At 35.3% G+C, this 25,086-nt stretch overlaps 1 protein-coding gene across 2 annotated transcripts in view; it reads right to left on the minus strand.

Moving 5' to 3' along the window:
• Apaf1 (apoptotic peptidase activating factor 1) overlaps nucleotides 1-25,086 on the minus strand; it is a 78,133-nt gene that overhangs the window by 40,729 nt on the left and 12,318 nt on the right. Inside the window, exons 5-16 of one of the 2 annotated variants that reach the window (XM_046419265.2) lie at nucleotides 24,836-25,019; nucleotides 18,404-18,516; nucleotides 18,137-18,268; nucleotides 15,700-15,938; nucleotides 15,028-15,195; nucleotides 13,680-13,811; nucleotides 10,194-10,307; nucleotides 9,572-9,756; nucleotides 6,001-6,127; nucleotides 4,839-4,964; nucleotides 2,476-2,601; nucleotides 566-691 (exon numbers count right to left, since the gene is read on the minus strand). In XM_046419265.2, the coding sequence (XP_046275221.1) occupies nucleotides 566-691; nucleotides 2,476-2,601; nucleotides 4,839-4,964; nucleotides 6,001-6,127; nucleotides 9,572-9,756; nucleotides 10,194-10,307; nucleotides 13,680-13,811; nucleotides 15,028-15,195; nucleotides 15,700-15,938; nucleotides 18,137-18,268; nucleotides 18,404-18,516; nucleotides 24,836-25,019 (1,772 nt within the window). The remainder of the gene's footprint in view (nucleotides 1-565; nucleotides 692-2,475; nucleotides 2,602-4,838; nucleotides 4,965-6,000; nucleotides 6,128-9,571; nucleotides 9,757-10,193; nucleotides 10,308-13,679; nucleotides 13,812-15,027; nucleotides 15,196-15,699; nucleotides 15,939-18,136; nucleotides 18,269-18,403; nucleotides 18,517-24,835; nucleotides 25,020-25,086) is intronic. The other variant, XM_058571285.1, reaches the window with a different exon arrangement.

A 25,086-nucleotide genomic window follows, 5' to 3' on the forward strand; every position in this document is an offset into this window, starting at 1 on the left:
GATTCAGTGGTTGAGTGCCCCTGAGTTCAATCTCTGGTACCCGCCCCCCAAAAAAGGATACATGCTTAAAATTTAAGAATTCCAATTACATGTATTTTAAACACAGGAAATCATTCATAAATAATTATTATGACAAATAATTAGTTATATTAAATATGTTCCTGGAAGTTGAAGGAAGAAGCTCTTTCTGTAGAAATATGAAAAACAGAGCTATAGTTTGAATCTTAAACGTCCCCCAAAAGCTCACAAGTTGAAGGCTTAGTCCCCAGCCACTGGTGATGTTAGAAGTGATAGAACCTGTAAGAGGTGGGGCCTAGTGGAAAGAAGGTATTGGGAGTGTACCCTTAAAGGGGACATTAAGAACCTCCACTTTGCTCCCCTACAGGCTCCCTGCCATTATATACTACCTCACTACAGGTCCAAACAAAGACAAGCAACCACAGACTGAAACCTCAGAAACCGTGATCCAAAATAAACCTTTCCTCATTATAAGTTGTTTTTTGTGGGTATTCTATTACAGTGATGAAAACCTGACTACCCATTTTAATAATGTACAAAAGCTTACCTTTAATGTTCCATCAGCTGAACAACTGGCCAAAAGCTCATCATCTGGTGAAAATCTACAGTGATTGACTGAATTTGTATGGCCAAACATGGTATTTCGACATTCTTTTTCATTCAAATCCCAAAGCTATTTGAGAAGGATAAAAGATAAATTTTAAAAACTAGTACTGAATGGGGTAAAAGTCAGAAATCATATGAATTTCTTCCTATTCTTCTACTTTAGTATGTTTAAGAATGATGCTCAATTCGTAGTAACACAAAGGTGTCAAAGTTAAACTTGTGATAAACAACAAGGCAGCCTTTCGATTGACATCTAAATCTACTAAGGAAGTTGAAAGCTGACCTGGGCTTTTAGTCTGAGCTTTAAATAATTAAACACTTACTGCTTATTTAAAATGAATGGTTTAGAATCAAAGTTACTTTGGCTATAAAAAGATACAATATATTAAGATAACTGCCCCCATATTTTTTAAATACTAGGCTATAAAAAATGATAATTTCTAAGATCTCCCAAACCTTGAAACTAGTCAATAGGCTAAAAGTTATGAATATTCTAAAAAATTATTCAAAAAATTCAAAGCACCTGTATTAAGTATAATACAGTAAATAGAGGGTTTAGAAAAAGAAATCAAATAACAACTCCAGTAAGCAATCAACCAAATCCAGAATGTGATATATTCCACAAGACAAATAACTCAATTCCTCTATCAAACCAATAGCACAAGAAAGGGGAAAAGGGGAAAGGGAGGTTTTTTAGAATAAAAGAAGCCTAACAGACAAAATAAATGTCAAGTGCCAAGTTTGTTCCATGTCTGATTCCAACAAGCCACAGGTAGAAAGACATGTTTGAGACTACTGGGGAAAGTGAACACAGATCAGGTACATTACAAAACTACTGTTTATTATAGTAGGTTTAATAATGGCATAGCACTAGTGTTTACACCTCCAAGGCTCATGCTGAAATATTTTGGGGGAAATCACATATCCAGGATTTGCTATAAAATGCTCTAGCCAAAAAGAAGGGTAGAGGGCATATATAAAATAAGATTGGCAAAACCTCATTTTGTTTATAATTGTAGCTACATGATGAATACCATAGAGACTCCTTATTATATTTTCTCCTTGTTTGAAAAATATTTTTAAATATATATGAAAAAGGCTACATTCACCTCTGGTGATTTGTACCAACTAATTTAAACCCAGGGAAAGAAATAATTTATCCCAAAAGTTAATCTTGAAAGAAATTCTTTGAAAATGATCAGTAAGTGAGATTCCTGTTCCTCATGTTCACCTCCTTCCGTGGCTCCTTAATCCTAGTTCTGATAAACCCAATTCTTCATGTAAGACAAGTTACATGGAGACAGCCTTAGTTTTACAAATTTTCAATGGCTTCTCAGCTTGCAATCACAGAACATGCTTTCTGGTAGTCTGAATGGTAACGCAGGTATGGCATGTCATGTCTTAAATTAAACTTTTCCTTAATTAAATCCCCTTACATATGGTAGAGACTTCTATCTATATTTAAATGAGGTAAATTTCCTCAACCTACAAGAAATTAAAAATAAACACCAAAAATAGGTCATATTTTAATAGATTTATTTTCATTTTAGAGAGTAATTTATTCCCATATAGCAAAAGTTTTCTGAGTAATAGTGAGTTACAACTATATGAAATATATATACATATATATCTATATTTTACTTTTTTTTTTTTTTTTTGCAGTATTTGGGATTTAACCCAGGGCCTCACACATGCTTGGGAAGTGCCCTACCACTGAGCTACATCGTCAACCTTTCTTTTTTTTAATCACTGCAATAATAAAAGCCCCAATAATATAATACATGAGAAAATAAAAGCCTTTGTAATGTATCTATAAAATTTATCTACATAATTCTCAATAGCCATACTTACTTTGAGGAAAAAATCACTTGACCCAGTGGCTAAGAGATGACTCTTCTTGGTAAAATGGCAACAATTGACTTGCTCTGAGTGCTCATCATAGGTGTGGACTAGTTCCCCAGTCACAGAATTCCAAATCTAAAGAGAATTTAAAAATTAAAATTTACAGATATTCTTTATTTTCAAAGGATAACATAAAAAAAACAAAATGAGGCACTTTCCAGATGCTTGTCATAACAGATTTTCCCATCAGAATGACACTAATGAATACTACCCTTTCTCTAAAACATGGCAATATCTGTCTCGATGGTTTTTATATTTGCTTTTTTTTTTTACTTATAAGACTACACATATCTTTCTATAGCATAAATGGAATCTTATGAAAATAGAGGATTCCCCACATTCATATGAATGACAGCACTACAGAAGTGCTATAAAGAGGATAGCATAAGAGACTTCAGATCAGACGTGTGAAGTTCAAGATTGGTTCTGTGTAGCCCACTGAGCCCTTACCTTACCTGAATCTCAGCTCCCTACTTAGCAAATGGGGATACATAAACATGTTTTACACAATTCAACATATCAAATCAGATCATGGACATGCTAAGTATCGACTCCAAGGTACCAACCACATCAATAGTAAAGACAGGCACAAAGCCCTCAGCATCACCAAAAAAAAAAAAAAGATTCCTCAGTAAATAAATAACAGCTTGAGAGTCTGATTGAGAGTCTGAGAGAAACCTAGCTATCAATCCTGTTATTATTACTTAATGCAAACTTGGGCAAGTAACTTCATTTCAAACTATTTTCTCCTCTGTAAAGTCAGATCAATACTTACTTTGCAAGTTGTAATGAAAAACTGATAAGGTGATATAAGGAAGAGTGTAGTAAGTCCCACAGTAAAGAGTAAACATCATTCTACTTACTGTGTAAGACAACTAAGCAAACGAAAGAAATAAATGTCCTAATAAATCTTCACTAGGACATTGACTTTTTAGAGATACTCATGTTCCCTCCCATAGCATTCCCTCAAAGCATTTATTAGAATCCCCAGAGGTCCAAAGAATTTATCTTATTTTGAAGCTCTTTAAAGAATATTCCTGCCTCTTGTTTATTTATTATTTCCCTTTACTCGACATAGTTCTGACTTTGGAACTGCTCAGTGCGGCCAAGTCTGACTCAGAGTGGAGGTTTCAAGAGTGAATTAACTCCTGGTTGTAAAGCCACCAATTCTAGTCTATCAAGAAGCAGGTTTTAACAGGGCATGGTGGCACATGCCCATAATTCCAGCAACTAGGGAAGCTGAGGTAGTAGGAGCATGAGTTCAAAGTTGTCCTCAGCAACTTAACAAGGCACTTGTGACTCAGTGAGACCCTGTCTCTAAGTAAAATATAAAAAAGGGCTGGAAACGTGCGTGGCTCAGTGGTTAAGCACCCTTGAGTTCAATTCCCAGTACCAAAAAAAAAAAAAAAGCAGGTTTTTCCAAGGTCTCAATTTTTTTTTTTTAAAGTCTTATTTTACCTTCATTTACTTCTCTTTATTTTATTTTTATGTGGTGCTGAGGATCGAACCCAGTGCCTCATGCATGTCAGGTGAGCACTCTACCACTGAGCCACATTCCCAGTCCCTCAATTTTAATCAGGACATTCGACAACCTCTTCATATCAGTGAAAACTCCAGGAAAACTCCCACGCCAACTCTCTTGTCCTTCCAACCTAGCCAGATTCGTATTCCAAAACACTTTTGAAAAAAGTCTGAAGTGAGGTCTCTCTTCCAAATTTTAGTGATAAAACATCCCCTAAGTCTTCAGTTTCTCTTAAATTCTGTATTAAATAAATACTCTAGCTAAAAGCCAAATTTAGGGACAAGAAACAAAAAAGAATAATTAACAAGATAAAAAATCATCCTCTTTTTTTTCTTGTTTTTAGACCAGCAACCTGTTAAGTTTGTCCACCTACCTGGTTTTGCACTGAATACCTAAGTTCATACACGTTTAAAAAAAAAAAAAAAATGGGTTGCATTTAACAAATTATGTCTTTTATGACAGGAATCTGATCTCAGACAATCATTTTGTGCAATAACACTTTAAATCACAATGTACTTGAAGATTTCAACCGACATTTAACCCATAGACCTGTCTATTAATAGCAGGCAAATTCATTAATCTGTAATTACTTTTCCCCACTGCCTGATACATACCTCAGGCTGATCAACATAAGCATTTGTGCTCATGTTTAAAAATAAAGAATTTTCATACAATGTTAATTTATAAGGATTCAAGTTAGTGATCAACAGGCATGAGTCCTTTAGTTAGTCTTTTACAGAAAAAATTAATTCTGTAATGATTACAATTCAAGAGGAAAATAGTTTCCTACCTTCACTTTTTTATCCACTGAGCAGGTTGCTATAAATCTGTCATCTGTAGAGAATGCACAACAAAGCACTTCATCCTCATGAGCTTTGATTTCTAGAAGTTTCTCTCCTGTTTCAGCTTTGAACACCTATACAAGCAACAATAAAATCTTTACTATAAATCACTGAACTCATCACATAATAAAAATCTTTCTTTAAAAGATCTTAATCACTGTTATTTATAAAACAGAAATGAACCTTAGCAAAATCATTCAAAAAATCAGAATTTCTGTCAGAATTTGTAAGCCTTCACATAAACAGAGAACTATCCATTGTTACATGTTGATTAATACCAATAAAAGAAATGGCTGGATATACCTTCAACTCTTGTGACCATTTTGGCAAATTCCTAACAATCAAACACAAAATATTTAATGCAATATGTTTTCTTTCTGGAGCTCAGAAACCAAAATTAGTAATCAGGTACTATAGAAAGAAGGCATGTAGTCCTTACTTCAGAAAGGCCAAAATTATTATAAAAAGTTTAATTAATTTGACCCTATTTCCTTCAAAATTAACAGGTAGAGCACAAATGCTAACAGAAATAATTTAGTTCAATTACTATTTACATCCAGAAACCTATTTCTAAGCCTTTGATAAAATAGTTATTGAATCACTATTTTTTCATCAGAGTCCTATCCACTACACTATTAAGTCCTTATATCTTTTAACAATTATTATTTCATCATTACCCACAGGCAGCAAATGGGTGGCAGATAATTGACAGGGAAGAAGATTCTTCTTTGTCATGTGGCAAATTTAGAATTATGAAAACACATAACTATATCTTTAAAATCTCTAGAGAAAACTTTCATAAAATATTCAAGAGAGCTAGGCATGGTGACGGCATGAGCCCATGATCCCTGCTACTCGGAAGGCTAAGGCAGGAAGATCACAAGTTCTGGCCAGCCTGGGCAACTGAGACCTTGTCTCAAAATAAAGAGGGCTGAGAATGAAGCTCTGTGGTAGAGCACATGCCTAGCCTTTGCAATCCCAATCAAGAGACTGGGATTCTCCACTACTTCTAAGTTTTAATTTTCTTTAATTTTGGCAATTAAACATATTATACTCTGCATAGGATTGGGTATATGCCTTTTTCAACTTGTCTCAAAGAGATTGTTTTACCTGTAAGGTTTTATCAGCTCCACAAGAAGCTATTCTCTGACCATCCTCAGAAAAGCATGCATGGTAAACAGCATCTGTATGGGGGCGGACAACTAAGCGGGAGAGATTCTTGATGGTTTTTTTGTTTCTAAATACAAGGAAAAATGAACAGAAATCTAGTAAGTGAGAGTAAAAGGCCTATTTCTTTTATAATAGAAACTATCTCGTAACATGGTTACATTTCGTAAAACATAAAATTCTTAAATTATTAACTGCAAATAAAAACACAGTTCACCTAAAGAAAAGACATAATTCAAGAAAAGTAATATTTTAAGAGAAATGTTACTCTCTATCAAGCAAAGTGCCATGTGTCACAAATGTCACTGAGTTGAAGGAGATCTAGTTTATCAAATGTCTTTTTCTATTTTTTTTTATATACTATTAATTATAACACACAGCTAAAACATTATGTAAGCATACTTTTGAAAAACCTCCATCTCTTAAAATTCAAGAAAGGATTACAACATGAAGTTCATTTCCTAACTAAAGCATGACACTACACCCACCATTATGGTGATGATTTTTTCTAACTACAATTACTCAGACACAGAAGAAAAAAGACACAGCAATGTCATTTTCTTTGTATCTTAATCTAAGGAATACCAACTATTCCATTAGTATAGATATTATATTGTTGCTCACAAGGTAAAGGATGATGGAATGGAATATGTACTTAAAGCAGCAGAAAGCACTAGAGTAGTGTCCGAATTTCATCTATATACACACCAGTCACTTTGGATATAGGTAAATATGTTAAAAAGCACTGTGCTTATTTGGAGTCAAAGATTAGGAGTTAAACCCAGAGGGCAACCTTACTTTATAGGGTGTGAAATTAGACAAATAACTCAACGTAAGATCCATTTCCTTGTATGTAAAGGAAATAATAATATTCACTATAAACTACAACTGACACAAAATACCACTGTTATCATTCTTCAAAAAAATGAACCGTGTACAATATAGAACAAATGATAAAAGAACACAGAAGTAAATCCGTCTATGATCCTGCATAGAAACTATGTATTATATTTTACTAGAAGTGATAAAACAAGTATAAGAACTAGAGTGATGAGAACCTGGAAAAGATAAGTTATTTGAAAAGTTATGAGAATTAGATTAAGAATATGGTATTTCCCTTTGATCTGTCTACTCAATTCCCCAAAGCTTAGAGTGTGACCTCTACAATGACAGGCATATAGTAAAGGACCAAAAATATTAGATAAATAACAAATGATTGCTTTGAAAATTAAAACTCAATTAAATATAAGTTTAGAATAATCCACACCTTCTACAATAAACAAACAGGTTTCTAGTACTGAAATTAAGCATTCTTTGATGATGGCCGGTTTAAACCCAGGTATAAAATAAATCTATGAATAAATATGACAGAATGTCACAGGTTGAAATGCAGCTGGTGCAATGGGAAAAAAAAATAGCAGGAAATAGCAAAAAAAAAAAAAAAAAAAATTCAACAATTCCCACAGGATCAAGAACTAAACCTCTGCCAGTTTGATAAGACAAAGTATTAAGATTCCATTTTAGCCATTAACCAAACAGGAATTTATTCAATCTTATACAAATCTCTACTGAACATCAACTATGTGAACCAAGCAAAATGCTAACTGCTATTCTTAATGACAACCTCTATCACAAAATGCTATGAAATGGCACTCTTAGGCAAGAGAAATTGAATAACTTTCCCCTAATTACATACAACTAATAACTACCAGAGCTGCAATTCAAACCCAGGCAGTCTAGAACCAGTTTTTTTAAGATTTTATTAGTGCATTATAGTAATGCATAACAGTAGGGTTCATTCTGGCATATTCATAAATGCATATAACGGTGTGCTCCATTTTAGTTTCCAGTGCTTCCCTTCTCCCTCTTCTCTTCCCTCCCTCTACTCTATTGATCTTCCTTCTTTTCAGAGTTTGGATTTTAACCTCCTAACTATTCTACAATATAAAATATATGGACTAGTATGGGAGAAAAACAAGTAAGCATATCATCTCGATAAAGGGTGACAAAGGAGTATTTTAGAATACTAACAGATCTGATGTAGCTTCAGTAAGTTAGGAGGGCTGCTTCCCTTCTTTCACTTCTTCTTGATGGAAGTGAAACCTCCTCTTGTGAAGAAAATGTTAAAGAATGATTAATTCTAGGAAGTGGGAAGGTAGGAGAGGAAAAGAAGTCTTTGACTTCTCGTTTTACAGATTTATAATTTTTTTACTTTAACCAGGAGGCATACAAGTTTAAAAACCAACCAAAATTTAAATTTAAAATTAAATTTTAACTAAAAAAATTTTTTTAACTCTCTCATCCAAGTTAATTACTCATCAATTCTATCCCAATTTTAATACATACTTCTGTTGCTGCATTTATCATATTATATTGTAATAAGCTTCTTTCTTCACTATTAGATTATGAACTCACTAGAGAAAGCCTGGACCCTTAGTAAGAGTACTTAGCACAGCAGAGAAAGTCATATGTTTGCTAAATTACCCTGAATCAAGGGAATCAGCTATAATTTATTTGAAGAAGGTAAGGGCCATAAAAATCACAGATACCAACCTGGAGTTCAATTTAGACATAAATTATACATGTGAAGAGAAAACCACTCATGTTTATTATATCCAGCTGTAAGAGAAGCATGGCACATGGAAAGAGAATGGAAAATAAAGCTAGACAGACCAGGACTTACGTCCCACTCAGCATGCCACAAAGCTTAATCAAGTCTCACCTCTCTGTACCTCAATTTTTTCATCTGTCAAACAGGACAATGAATATTTACCTTACAAGGTTATTCTGAAGACAATATAACAGACATTAAATAGATGGAAGTTTAAATAAATAAAATGAAAAGTTATTGACTTCTTTAAACCATCATGTCCCATCATCATATATATTAGACACCTATAAAAGCCTATAGAGTTTTGTAATACATCTATAAAATTGCTCAATTTAAGTTTTTACCAATGTCCTATTAATATGACAATGAGACACAATGGATTAAGAGGTAGAAGAGTCAGGATCCAGTAGACATTTAATAAGAGCTATGTGTTTGAGGCAAAGTGCAAATTTCTTTACAGCCATTATCTCATTTAAATTTTCACAATAAACAACATTTACCTCAAAGAATTGTTCTCTCCATTTTGCATATGAGAAAATAACCTGTAACTTGTTTGAAATCACAAACTACTAGATTTCCGCACCAAGACTCAAACCCAAGTCTGTGGCTCCAGAGCCCATGCTCTTCATCACTGTACTAGATTATGATAAGTCAAGCATCAGGTATTAATAGTTAGGATGGCCTGTCAAAATGCCTTAAGGGCAGCTATTTCTATGTACTTCATAATCATTTTCTCCTATTCTTATGTCTCTGGAACTTTTCACTAAGTAAGAATACTTATTAAAAGTTCCAGTTCTTTCCAAAGTAGTTACATCTTCCTGGAGTGAACTTATTCACTACCAGAAAAATAATGATATAGTTAGCACTCCACACCCTTTGGGGTTTCTCCCCTAACCTACTTACATCCACTCCAGGTAAAGCATCCCGTTATCGACCTCCTGCTTGGCCTGCAGCTTTGCTTGCTGATAAACTTCTGAAGTTTCTGGTTCACAGAGACCCAGTTGTACAATATTAGGAAATGGCTGTCGTCCAAGAAGGTGTCCATTTAAAGATAAAAACTCTTGAAAATTCTCACAGACTGCACAATCCTATGAATAAACTGAAATCTCTTAGAAACATAACCAGAGTCAAGATCTGACATTTTTCTGCTTCTCTGATCTTGTCATTTTAAAGACTTAAATGAAATATTCTCTATATGAACTAAAATTTAACAGCCAACCATTAGGTAACAAATACATAGTGATTCTCTTCTGCCTTTAAATACAGAGTAAAAAATCTCATTATCAGACACATTTCTTAACATTTTTTTTTAATACTGAAAACTTTACTTTCCCAACTTTCAAATTTTAATCCTACCTACATTCCCAGTAGGCAAGGAAGCAAATTACTTAGAGTGATAAAAGGTCAAAGCAAGGAAAATAGCTATTTTCAACTATTCTATTCTGCTCATCCCCACCATTAAACCTAGAATTAAATGTAAAAATGAGATGTACTTTAAATACAAACTTTTCATACTAATACATACCTTTTCATCCAATATATGCCTATATTCCACAAATTCATGAATCAGATGAGCAGGGCCTACAAGTTCTGTTTTGGCTTTAATCCAGTCCAGGGAAAACATTAAAGCACAAAGTTCCTTAAGAAAAAGAAAAGGAAAAAAGTGAAGTTGGCAGTACTGTTAAAAAGGTCAAAGAGAGCCAGCCGAAACAAGGATGCACTCGAGCTGGAGAGCCTGATGAGGACCTGGACTGACATCCCATCACTAGTCATCCTTTCTTGATCCTCTGCGTGATCCTCACCACTCTCAAACTCTACCGCCTCACCTGGATCCTGGTGAGTGCCACAACTTCTCCCTACGACCCTCTCTTCAACCAATCATCCACTCCACACCAGGAAAAGCCTGCCTTGGTTCCATACCTGATCACTGCGGCCTGAGTGAGTGTGCATCTGCTGAACATAAAGCCTAAGACTTAATACTCTTGAACTTGAATGAATGTCTGTCATTAGCCCGTCACAATTAAGTGTGTTTGCAGTGCTTAGAATTAATCTAGAATTGTTTGCTGTGAACTGATTATGTCTATTGCAATGCCTAACATTAAGAATTGTGGTTTTCTTGATTTAGAACCTATAGAGTGAAATTGTATTGAGTAATTTGAGTGAATAAAGCATTTAAAGGGGCAAAAAAAAAGGTCAAAGAATTTTAACATCACTATCCTAACACCACTCAGAGAAACTTAGCTGATACCTATAATTTAAGACAAAAAGGAAGCTAGCAAAAAGGAATACATCAATAGTTAAAAAGAAACATAAAATGAGCCTCCCATCTTAAAATCAAAATAAATTTCAGTTAGACTAAAGATTAAAAGAGAAAATAGAAAAACCCATGCTAAAATATGGGTAAATAATTTTGTAACCTTGGGGTGAAAGAAACCTTTATAATGAATGCACCAAAGCAAAATACAAAAAAAAAAAAACAAAAACAAAAAACCCAAGTGCCTTAAACAACCAAAAATTCAAATCCTCAATACAGTAGAAAGCAATACAAGCAAAATTTAGGGAAAAAAATCAGGAAAATATTTATTTGCAACACACACAACAGAAGAGGGCTTAATAAATTATCCTTCATAGAAAATGATAATAAAACAATTTAAAAATATCCCAAAAGAAAAAAAAATCAGTAAAGGAAAAAAACAAGTAAATTCACAAAATAAAATATATCAGTAGCCAAAATTTCACCAGTGATCAAAGTGAAACACAGAAATTGCCATTTTAAATAGGTTTTAAAAGACTAAAGGAATAATATTAGCTAAAAATCAAAGGAAATAGACATGTTTATCTATTGTTCAAAATATAAAAGCACCCCTCTTAACAGCAGTTTGGCAATCTAGATTCAAATTTAAACTCTATGCACTAGTTAAACCAGAAATTGTATCCTGAGACAACATTTAACCCAGAAATGTATCCAAAAACAACAACCAGATGAGTATAATTAACACTCCATCTATCAACCACCTGGTTAATCATAGTGTACCTATAATGAAATAGAATACAGCTTTAAAAATCATGTCGTTCTAGGGGTTGGGGTTGTGGCTCAGTGGTAGAACGCTCGCCTAGCACTTGCCAGGCCCTGGGTTCGATCCTCAGCACCACATAAAAAAATAAAAAGATACTGTAGATATTGTGTCCATTAATATTTAAAAAATAAATATTTTAAAAATCATGTCATTCTATTTAAAGAAGATGAAAAGACAATTATTAAATACAATTAAGAAGTAAAATTCAGGGGCTGGGATTGTCGCTCAGTGGTAGAGCACTCCCCTAGCATGGGCAGGACCCAGGTTTGATCTTCAGCACCACATAAAAATAAATGCATTGTGTTGTGTCTATCTACACCAAAAAAATATATATATTAAAAAAAAGAAGTAAAATTCAATATATACTATGATATTTCTATTACAATTCCCATTTTGGTTTTAAAGAACAAGTGTGTTTATCTAAGTAGCAAAATGAACTATACACAGAATTATTAGCAATGGTTGTAACTGATAGACCCAACCTGATTTTCTCTTAAAATTGGGAGCCATCTCGCCACAAAGCCATGAAAAGCTAATTTTGGCTTTACTATAAATTACTGCAAATTCTGAACCTGCTTGGAATGCCTGCCCGTTCCTTGAACTCACCCATACCTGGCTCTCTGACCAGATAGCAGCCCTCTCTAAAACTTTTGTGATGCCTCACAAATCTTGGCCTTCCCTGGCCAGAAAATGACCCTCTGTGAGGCTCTAATGACCTTCATAAATTCTGATGTCAGGGCCAGCAAAAATGTAAACTACCATTAGTGTTGTGCTCGTCAGAGTTTTGTTATCTGTAACCCCCCTTTGTGTAACTTTTTGGGCTATAAAGCTGGTCTGCAGGAAAGCGGCGGCTGCTGTCTTGTTCCCGAGGTTTTGGGTGGGAGAGGCAGCCCGGCCGGTCGAAATAATAAGCTTGCTTTAATTTGATTTTAATTGGAGTCAGTGGTCTTTTCTTGCGTCCTAGTCTAACAGTAATCTTCAACTTTCTTTTCTATAGATGTTTTCCTAAAATTTCCCAATGAAAATAAATAATTACCTTTAAGAGCAGAAAAAAGGTTAATAAGAAAAAAACTAATTCCTGCCACACTGATATATTTCAAAAGTTTTTTGGGGTATTTGTTTGCTTGTTTTTGGTACTAGGGATTAAACCCGAGGGGCACTCAACTACATCCCCAGCCCTTTCATTTTTATTTTCAGACAGATTCTCCCTAAATTGCTCAGACTAGCCTTGAACTTGCAATCTTCCTGCTTCAGTCTCCTGAGTAACCGGGATTACAGGTGTGCACTGTCACATCCAGCTCCACTGCTTCTTATAGCTTAAAAATAAATCCTTACTGCCCACAAAGGAAAACTACCAAGAAGAAGAAAATCAATTTTTAAGTAGTTCATTTACTATAGTTACTAAGTAAGATAACTTTAGTTCAGGTAAAAAATAGAAAAAAAAAAAAAAAACTTACATAAGCTATGACCTTATTTTTACTAACAAATGTCTAATCATAGGACAAAACACATTTATAAACATGACACTGAAGCAAAATACAAAAAAGAAAAAAGTGGTACATTTAACTACATAAAAATTCCAATCTCAATCTGGGCATGTAGTTCAGTGGCAAAGAACTTGCCTAGTAGGTGTGAGGCCATCTTCAGTTCCACATACACCAAAAAGAAAAAAAAAAAAAAAAAGCAATATTTTAAGAAATAAATAAACCAGGGGCTGGGGTTGTGGCTCAGTGACTGATTGCCTGCCTCGCATGCGTGGGGTACTGGGTTCGATCTGCAGCACCACATAAAATAAATAAATAAAATAAAAAATAGTGTCCATTTGCAACTAAAAACAATTTTAAAAAAGAAAGAAAGAAATGAAGAAAAAATACTTGAAGCACATACAGTGAACGGAAATTAAGATAAAAGAATTTTCAAATATGTCATCTTACTTTGTGCATATTGGCACTAGCCATGTGATAAGCCAGAAAGTTGTACCAATACATGCAGTCCTCCTGATCTGGGGAAAGAGTATGCAGCTGGTGATACCTCTGAAACTGAGTGATCATCTTCTTATGTAGATCCTGAAACAAAAGTACACATTTCAGAGGACAGAAGCAATTTAATAACTTAAGCATCATAGTAACTCCAGCTTCTAACACTATTAAGAATGTAATTTCTGGGGGCATAATGGAGTATAATTTCTCATTCTTCTGGTTATACATGCAGTAGAATCCCACCAGTTGTATGTACATAGGGTAATAATGTCTGATTCATTCTACTAACCTTCTTACCCTCCAGTATGGCCCTCAGGCACTACCAAGTCACTTCTCCCCACCCTGATAAACTCTGAGTGAGGACTGTAAGACTGTCCTGCTGATAAGAGGGAAAGGTGCCAGATAAGAGGGAAAGGCAAAAAGATCAGAGTGGAGACAACCAGACCAGTGTTTTAACCCCAGGGTAAATGATGTCACTGAGAGACCAGCCGGCAACTGATAAGGATTAAAGGGGGGTCCAAAGCCCCAAAATTTGGTATAAATAATAGAGCAAATGAACAGACATTCAACCAGCAGACAATGATGCCCTCAAGCTGAGAGCCTGAGGACCTAGACCTTTCCTTGTTGACCTGATCCTCTGCATTTTCCTCATGGCTCTCAAACTCTATAGCCACAACTTAACCCTGGTCAGAGCCACAACTTCTCCCTATGACCCCCTCCTCAACTGGCCATCAGCTTCACCCCAGGAGAAGCCTGCCTTGGTTCCTAATCTAATCACCAGTGTCTGAGTGAGTGTGTACCTGCTGGACTTAAAGCTTAAAGCTTGAGACTTTTGATCTGACACTTGAACTTAGCATGTAGAGGGAATGTCTGTCATGAGCCTGTCATAATTAAGTGTGTTTGCAGTGCTTAGAATTAATCTAGAATTGTTTGTTGTGAATTGATATATGTCTATTGCAGTGCCTAGCATTAAGGATTGTCATTTCCTTGATTCAGAACCTATACAGTGAAATTGTATTAAGTGATTTCAGAGCATAAAACATTGGAAAGGGTAGAAGCGTGTAGACATTCTTTATTTCTCCCCCTGGACTGCACAAGTCGCACCTTTTGCCCTTCACAACAGGTTCAATCTCCAGTACCCAACAAAAAGTGTTAAGGTTATATAAGATGTTGACATTAGGAGAAGATAGGTGAAAGATTTAATACATAGAAATTCTCAGTACTATTCTGTAATTTTCTGTAAGTCTAAAATTATTTCAAATTAAAAATATTTAAAATTGAAAATTTACAGAGATACAAGTACCTGAAGTTGGCTGCGATTCTTCTCTGTAAGAAAATCTATTTGAAGATCATGTAAATAATAACGAAACGACTTTCCATTCCGATCACAGAATAGGAGAGACTTATTAACAAACTCCTGCAATATGTCTTCAACTTCTTCAGTTTCCATGTCCCAGAGAATACATAATACCTGTGAATTATTTTAATTATTTAATGTGCCGTAGAAGTATATCAAATAGGACTTTAGAAAAGTGTTAACAGGTGCTGGGGCTGGGTCTCAGCGGTAGAGTGCTTGCCTAGCACGTGTGAGGCCCTGGGTTCGATCCTTAGCACCACATATAAATAAATAAATAAAACAAAAGTGTTGGGAAAAAAAGAAAAAGTGTTAACACACAAAAAAAACTGTTATCTCATATCCCTAGAAAAGAATGTCTCCATTTCATAAGAAGCCCAACTATTCTCCACATAGAAAAGAGAAAAAGATGTTGGATGCTTCCCCAGCTTCACCAGACTGGTATGCACTCAACAGAGAGTCCTTAATGGAGACTAAGAGTAGAGGACTTGTGTACCCCCCACCCACTACCTTGGTCCTGTAAATAATATCCTTCCGTTATCCTCTGCAACATGTCCTGCAAATGTCCTTGGCACTGTATCATAAATATCCAATGCTGAGAATTGCTGGTCTATGTATTACCTTTGTAGGCACCTTAACATCCTTCTGAAGGATAGAAAGATCTGTGTAATAATCTTTAATGTCTTCTCTGAGCATTTCAACACTTATAGACATGGCTTCATCCAGAGCCTCATAATCATAAGATGAAGATTTCCTTATTCTCTTAAACTGCTTGTTCTGTAGTTGCCTGAGGTAGTATTCCCACCGGTTGGGAAAATCACGTAAAAGTGCACCAATTAAAGATACCACAAGAGGAGAACCTAAAAAACATAATTGTAATAATACCATCTTATTTTAAAAATCACCACTAAGTTAAGGAACAACTTAGTCTTAAGAAACAATTCCTGCTGCATGTTATCCAAGTCTTAAAGATATATCTAACTCCTCTTTTACTTCTAGGTATTTGTTTTAAGAAAATCATCAGAAATAAAGAAGATATCACTGAAGGATACTCATCACATCATAATTTATAATAGTGTAAAAAATGTTCAATAATAGAGAAATAGTTGAATAAATAAAGGTATATCACAATATTGTGCCACTGGTAAATTTTTTCAAAAGCTACTTAATACCATGGGAAAATGTTCAAGATGTATAAAAAGGACAAGATTCAAAACTATGTTAACCAGGACTAGGGCTGTAGCTTAGTGGTGTAGTGTTTGCATGTGAGAGGCAATGGGTTCAATCCTTAGCACCACATAAACAAATAAAATAAAGGCATTCTGTCCACCCACAACACAAAAAGAATGCAAAAACTATGTTAACCATTATAATCTTGATTTCAAGGAACTGAACTCAGGGGCACTCAACCACTGAGCCACATCCCCAGCTCTAATTTGTATTTCATTTAGAGACAGAGTCTCACTGAGTTGCTTAGCACCTCACTCTTGCTGAGGCTGGCTTTGAACTCTCAATCCTCCTGTCTCAGCCTCTTAAGTTGCTGGGATCATAAGTGTGTGCCACTGCACCCGGCTATAATCTTGATTTTGATTTGACTATAGAAATTTTTCAGTTCTATATGTGAAAAGACAGTACAATAAAATTAAAAGGCACATAAAAAACTGGAGGGAAAATTTGCAAAAACATGATGAAGTGCTAATAGCTTCAATAGGGAATTTTTAAATAAATGTTAATATATACCAAAAAAGAAAAGTGAGTCATGGATAATTTCTTAAAATGCAAATATCCAATAAACAAGTATGATATCATAATGTACATATTTTGGTTTTTATCCAATGTCCCTGGCTCCTTAACTCTCTCCCAAAGACAGGCCACAGAAACTAGAATTTCTCTTTCCTGAGGTGGGTCTTAGAAACTCTATCTCTACCTTTCTGTCTTGGAGCTGGCTGTAAAGAAATTCTCTGATCTACTTTCTCTTATAGATCATAAGACCCCCATTTCAGAAGGGGTTCTGCCCTATACTAGAAGGCAGAAATGCTTCACAGAGAAAACAAGAAGAATCTGTACCAATAGGCCTTGCTGGGTTTCCCCACTCAGTTTATTAGCATTAGATCATACTCTTTTTGTCCAGTCACCTTTTTGTCCAGTCACAGCTGTCCATTCTTCAATCCTTCCTATGCAATGGAGTTTCCATTAAAAATACAAAAGGACCTAGTTTGGACAAATACCAGGTAGCTGAACACATGGAGGTTCCTAAGGGCAGCACACTAGAGATGGCATGGAAGCTCTATACCCCTTCCTCAAAACTTGCCCAGTGGATCTCTTTGTATCCTTGTAACAAACCAATAAATATGTTTCCTTGGGTTCTGTTAACTGCTCAAGCAAATTAACTGAGATTGAGGAGGGGTGACAAGAACCTCGATTTATAGCCGCTGGGTCAGAAACACAGGTTAAACATCTTGGAGCTTATAACTGCCATCTAAAGAGGAGGTAGTCTGTCTCCAGGGAGACAGTGTCATGATTAAATTACATTAGAGGCTAGCTAGCTGGTGAATACTGAAGACTTGATTGCTTGCTTGGTGTATGGAGAAAAATCTCTATACATCTGTTGTCAGAAGTGATCTTTCTTATCAGAGTACAGGAGGAAAAATTGAATCGGAACAAGCAAAAAGTTTAAATTCATTAAAAGAAAGTACAAATTAAGAAGACAATATCAGCTTTTACTTATCAAATTTGAATACTTATTTTTATAAAATCCCAAGCAAAGAAATTCTTAAATTTGACTTTCACTATAACTCTTTGACAGTAAATGTCATGTCTTCATTTCATTTTTCTCACTAATGCAGTCTCCATAAGATATTGTGGGAAAGTGTTAAATATTATTTTCATGACTAAAGGAGTACCATATCGTGTACCCAGAGAAGGACTTAAAATACTAAATATTCTAGAAAAGTTTAAGGATATTCATGTGCTAAATTGTCACATTCATTAGCTTAATTTACAGAAGGAGAATCATTACCCCTATAATCACCCTCATACACAAAATAAATAACCATACCTTTGCATTCTTTTATAATACTATGAGCTTGTTCTGGCAAATCTGCTTTTTTCATATTAACAAAAAGGGATAAAATTTCAAGTCCTTTTTCTTTTCCGAGGCCACTCTCCACAGGGACTACATATTTAGGACCTGCAACAAAATTGCAAGACATAGTAAGTAATTTGGTATGCCATATATTTCAGTGTAATTGAATTAAATAATGAATACCTTTAATTTAGTACCTTTATTAATAAAGGTATTTAAAAGTAAGTTAATAATCCTTACCCATTACTGAATCTGTAACACTCTTGTCTCTGGTTGTAAGAAGAATCTGACACTGATTGTCAAAAGCTTTTAAAACCCAAGAATCCCAAATGTCATCCAAGATCAACAGAGACCTAAATTTTAAAAAATTAAAAATAAACATAATGAATCACTAACAACACTTATTTTAAGCTTCCTTACCAAAAAAAAAAAAAAAATCACACGAATGTGTTAAAACCTACTGATTTAAAAAAGAAAAAAAAAAAGAATAGATGGCTAGTTTATGATTCTTCTTCCATTCTTTGCTATGTTCCTTTCTCAATATGCTAATTCAAATAAGGAAAAAAAATAGGCTTCCCTTTCCTCATACCTCAGATTAGGACATACTAAAATCAATGTCCTACAAAAAGAAGACTGTATGCCATAAAAGTATTAGCAATTCATTCAGTCAGTCATCTCTTACTGAGTGCCTAAAAAGAACTATCCAAGTAATAGGATTTTCCCAATTTGGTCTTTGAGTATACAGTTTAAACTCAAACTAGAACTAATAGGTTAACATCAGAATGAATTACATAATAATGATACTATGTGACCATACTCTACCCGTAACACTCACAATTTCATGTGTTCCAAGGTAATAGAAAGCTCTAGCAAAAATATTACTTTTCATTTGGCATATTAGTGAGTTTTTTCAAAGAAATCAATTTGCTTATCTAGAATAACAAAGAACTTCTATGCCAATTCATGACTGATCTCTCCAAAAACTTTGTTTGTTTGTATGGTACCAGGGATTGAGCCCAGGGTGCTCAACCACACAGCCACATCCCTTTTTTATATTTTATTTTAGAGAAAGGGTCTCACTGAATTGCTTAGGGCCTCCCTAAGTTGCTGAGGGTGGCTTTGAACTCATGATCCTCCCACCTCAGCCTCCCAAACTGTTGGGATTACAGGTGTGCACCATCACACTCAGCTCCAAAACCTTTTTAAAACTCACAAGAACAGATAGGGGAAAAAAATATAACTAAAACCTGATGACAAAATTATACACTAGCATTTTTATCTGCACAGCATACTACTATAAACTACAAAAAAAAAAAAAAAAAAACAGGGTACATACATAAGTTGGAAAACTGCAAAAGCATAAACCAAACGATGCTCAGAGAAAAAGAAAATGATCAACTTTCCATGGTCTCATACATCTGACAATGGTTGCTAAAATGCTTTCCTAAACAGAGGTCACTTTTAGTTTTGCAAAGAAGGGAAGCAGAACAAGGAAAAAGTTACCAAACAATTAAAGTGTGAGTAGCTAGTAATCTCAGTCCTACTTCCTCCTAGAAAGTAGATGATTAATAACTATCAAGGTGAGAAGATGATAGAGGGATATTCAGGTGAAGGAAGGAAGAAGAAAAGAGAGGCTTCCCTTTCTAGTGGGGTTGCATAAGAATCATGCAGCAGACTTTTCCAAAAAATTCTCCTTTCACCTTATAATCCCTACCAATTTGAAAATCTGCCATACTCAGCATATGTGAAAATATACTGCATTCCCAAAATACATTCATGGGGGCCCGAGGTATCCATCAGTACTACTGGTTGCCTGACATGTGCAACAGCCTGTGTTCCATCCACAATGCCACAAAAAATAAAGAAAGAAAGAAAAGTTCAAAGCCACTATTAATTCTCATCTAGTATACTATCCCACTCCCAAGGCATGTTTTGCTTAGCATTGCACTTGGAGCATTTGACCTGAACCTGGAACAACACTCAATGCTTGTTAAGTGAACTTGTTCAAAACTGGCTGCTAGGTCACAGAAAGCAAATTGTTTACTGAATCTCAGGTTATGTTGATTTTTTTATTTTAACTGATATGTAATAATTGTACACAATATAATTGTATGGTGTGACAATTCAATATGTATATATAATGTATAATGATCAGATCAGAGTAATTAGCATATCCATTAGCTCATTTATCATTTCTTTGTGTTGGGAACATTCAAAATCTTCTCTACTAGGTATTTGGAAAGATAAAATGAATTGTCATCAACCATACTTATTCTACTATGCTATAGAGTATTGGAAGTTAATTGTCCTATCCAATTGTATTTCTGTACTCCTTAAACACCTTCTCTCCATCCTCTTCCTCCAGACTGATTGATACACACACACACACACATACACACCCTTCCCAGGTTCTGGTAACCACTATTCTTTAATATACTTTAATATTAACTTTTTAATTTACTTATAAATGATTAGGCAGGTGTGGTGGTACACACCTATAATCCCAACTACTCAGGAGACTAAAGCAGGAAAATCACAAGTTTGAGGCCAGCCTGAGCAATGGAGTGAGACCCTGTCTCAAAACAAAAAAAAAAAATCAAAAAGGGCGGGGGATGTAGCTCCATGATAGATGCCAATAAGTTCAATCCTTAGTATTGAAGAAAAGAAAAAAATAATAAAATAAAAAGTTGATTTTTGTATGTTGATTCTGTATCCTGAAGCCTTACTGAATTCATATATCAAGTCTAATAGCATTTAGGTAGAATCCTTAGGATTTTCTTTATTAGACACAATTGGCTCATCAGTAGCAACTTTACATACCAAATATATACAAAATTTCTGAGAGAAATCAAGATAGAATTTCCATTCACAATAGCTATAAAAAAAAAAAAACCTAGGAGACTGAGGCTGTGGCTGGCTCAGTGGTAGAGCACTTGCCTGACATGTGTGAGGCACTGGGTTTGATCCTCAGCATCACATAAAAATAAAGGAGGGCTGGGGTTGTTATATATATATATAGCGGTAGAGCACTCAACTAGCGAATTCGAGGCACTGGGGTTCAATCCTCAGTATAAATAAATAAAACAAAGGTATTGTGTCCACCTACAACTAAAAAAATACACATTAAATGAAAATAAAAAATAAATCTAGGAATAAATTGAACCAAGGAAGTGAATGATTTCTACAATGTTGTCTTTCCTATTTGAATGCCCTTGTTTTCTTTCTCTTACCTTATTGCTCTGGCTAATATTTCCAACTCTATGTTGAATAAAAGCAGTGAAAATAGACATCCTAGTCATGTTCCTATTCTTAATGGAAAAAATTTCAGATTTTCCCATTCAATATATTGACTGTGGACTTGTCTCATATAAGCTGTATTGTGTTGATGTAGGTTCCTTCTATGCTTACCTTGGTGAGGATTTTGATAGTGAAGGTAATACTGTTTTATTTAATGCTTTAAGTATCTATTGAGATGATCATATAGTTTTTGTCCTTCATTCTGTTAATGTAATATGTTATATTTATTGATTTGTGTATGAATTATCCTTGCATTCCTAGGATGAATCCCATTTGATTATGGTGTATAATCTTTTTAATGTGTTGGGGGATTCTGTTTGCTAGGATTTTGTTGAGAAATTCTGCATCTATGTTCATCAGGGATACTGGTCTGTAGTTTTCTTTAAGGATATGTTCTTGTCTAGTTTTGGTATCCAGGTAATTCTAGTCTCAGAAGGAATTTGGAAGGGTTCCCTCCCTTCGAACTGGTTTGAGAATAGTTTAAAATAGTTTAAAATAGTTTGAGAATATAATTGGTCTCATTTCTTTAAAGATGTGCTAATATTGAGCAGTGAACCCATCCAGTCCTGAGCTTTTTTTTGTTGGAAGACTTTTTACTACAGTGGAGGACTCACTTAAGCATTTCTTGTAGGCCCAGTCTAATGCTGATGAATTTCTCAGCTTACCTTAAGACTTTATTTGTTCTTTTTTTTTTTAATATTTATTATTTTTTAGTTTTCGGCGGACACAACATCTTTGTTTGTATGTGGTGCTGAGGATCAAACCCGGGCCGCACGCATGCCAGGTGAGCACGCTACCGCTTGAGCCACATCCCCAGCCCTATTTGTTCTTAATTTCTGAAGGATAAGTTTCCTGGGCAAAGTACTCTTGATTGACAGGATTTTTCTTTTCCCCAGGACTCTGAATATATAGTTCCAATCTCTCCTGGTCTATAAGGTTTCAGCTCAGAAGTTTGCTGTTAGTCTAATGAGGATTCCCTTCTATGTGAATTCACACTTTTCTCTTGCTTCTTTAAGAATTCTTTGTGGGGCTGATGGTATAGCTCTATGGTAGAGTACTTGCCTGGCATGCCCAAGACCCTGAGTCAAATTCTCAGTACCACTGGGGGAAAAAATCCCTGTTTTTGATAGTCTAACTATAATATGCCTCAGAGAGGATCATTTTTGATCAAATCATTTTTGGTCAAAGAAGTATTTAGGGGTCCTTTGAGTTTTCTGGACTTGAATGTTTATATCTTTCCCAGGTTTTAACAAGTTTTCACCAATTATTTCATTAAATGGGTTTTCTATGTCCCCTTTATTCTTCTTCCATACTAAAAACGTTTGAATGTTTGCTCATTTAATGTCACTTAATGGTGTCCCATAAGTCTTACAGGGATTTTTTTTTTCTTTGATTGAGTTAGTCCAAAAGACCTGCTTTATCCAGGTATGGTGGATACATGCTTGTAGTCCTAGCTACTCAGGAGGCTGAGATGGAAGAATCCCTTGTGCCCATGAATTCAAGACCAGCCTAGGCACTAGTGAGACAACATCTAAAAAAAAAAAATCCTTCAAGGTCAGAAATTCTTCCTTCTACTTGACATAGTTTGCTTTTGAAGGTTTCACCTGTATTTTTTTATTTTAAGAATTTAAAATTTATCAAGTTCTTTAGCTCTTTGATTTCTTTTGTTTGGTTCTTGAAGTTTTCTAGCTCTTTGCTACATTTCTCACTCAGATCATGAACTATCTTCTTAATTTCCCTGAACTTTCTGTCTGTATTCTCATATCTCAATAAGTTTTCTTAAAACCATCCTGAATTCATTTTCACTTATTGGTTGATTTCCTTTTCTTTGGGATCTGTTACTAAAGAGTTATGGTGTTCCTTTGGAGGCAGCATGTTACCTTGCTTTTTCATGCTTATGTCTATATATTGATATTTATACATTTGGTGGATCAATTGCTTGTAATGGTTTTCATAGTAAAAGACTCTCCTAAAAGTGTGTCCTACAGTGTCAGTTGCGTAGGCTATGTCGTCTTTGGTTCCATGTGGACATAGAGTACAGTGTCTATGTGGCTTCAGCTTTACTCAATGTAGGTGATGCTTGAGGGTATCTTAGTGATCCTAGGCTGCAGGAATTTATGGGATTACTCCACCAGCTGGCATACAGCTTTATTAAGTGGGGCAGATTCACCAGCAGCTATGGCATGGAACGCCCAGGTATGGGTGTGGGGTGCTCATCAGTTTCCATGCATTACCTGGGGGTGGGCCACTCTGATAGGCCCAAACAGATGAGGTATAGTTGGCACTGCAGCCGAGGCTGGGTACCTGTCAGTTTCCAAGGGCAACACAGGAATTCCTCCAGTAGATCCAGGTGTGTTAGGCACTGCTATGAACTATTCACAGTTTTCATTAGCCAAAAAGGAGTCAGCAGCTCTGTTGCTGCCTATATTAAGACTATCTTACCCATAACTTAACGTAAGAAGCAACCAAACAGATTTCCCTGAGCAGCTAAGCCTGCTATGGCCCTAAGAAGAGGCTGGGCAGCCTTTGAGCAAGTCAAGCCCTCAAGACCACAAGAAGGTACCCTGTATCCCTCAGACACTGATGAGTACTTCATCTGGGTCCACTAGTGTGGCTTAGCTCCCATGAAGCCAAGAGACACTACAGGCATCTGCCCTGCTACTACTATTCATTCTGAGCCTTGCATTCTATAACTATAATGACAGTTATTGAATAAATTCATTATTGAAAAAACAAACACCTCCAAAAACTAAGACAACCCAATAAAATATCCCTTAAAAACTGTCCCTCCCTTGTGCTTTTTTTTTTTTTTTTTAAATAAAGCAGGGTCCATACCCTGTTCTATCAATCCATTATAAACAATTGATTCAAAGTACTTTCTAGCAAAGTACTTTCTAGGACCACTCACTAACTCATCTATATAAAATTTCTCAAGAACCTACAATGGACACATGAAATAATGTGATTAAATAGGATGCAAAAGAGGAAAGTGGCAATTTTAAGCCAAGTACCAGCTACTTTTTTTTTTTTTTTAAATAATAAGAAAAAATTGAGCGCAGTGTAGCATGCCTGTAATCCCAGCAGCTCAGGAGGCTGAGACAGGAGGATCGCAAATTCAAAGCCAGCTTCATCAATTTAATGAGGCCTTAAGCAATTTAGCAAGATTCTCTCTCTAAATAAAATATAAAATGGGCTGGGATGTGTCTCAATGGCTAACGAACCCAGTTTCAATCCCCGGTACCAAAAACAAAATAAGAAAGAGAACAGCAAGAAAGCAATGGCTCTTTCTTAGTCCCTCAACTGAAAAAAAGGCATGATGTCTTCAAGATGTTAGCAGGTAAGTCTAAAACACCTACTACATTTGACCACCTGTACCTTGGGTGTTTGCGCAGCATTAGAATGCGGAGACGGTCTTTTGCCTCTTCAATGTTAAGTGGAAGCCTCTGGGGGAAACTCTCATCCTGATCCAACCGTGTGCAAAGATTCTGTAGTTTTATCAGAAGCCCAGATTTGTCTTGTTTTCCAACTGAAACCCAATGAACACCCCCTGGGAAACAACCTAATGAGGAAAAGAATAATAAACTGAAGGCCTTTGAACAGCAATCCCCCTTTGAATAGCTTTACTA

The sequence above is a fragment of the Marmota monax genome, unplaced genomic scaffold (assembly GCF_021218885.2).
Source record: "Marmota monax isolate L192 unplaced genomic scaffold, Marmota_monax_Labrador192_F-V1.1 WCK01_AAM20220418_F8-fsc00036, whole genome shotgun sequence".
NCBI lineage: Eukaryota > Metazoa > Chordata > Mammalia > Rodentia > Sciuridae > Marmota > Marmota monax.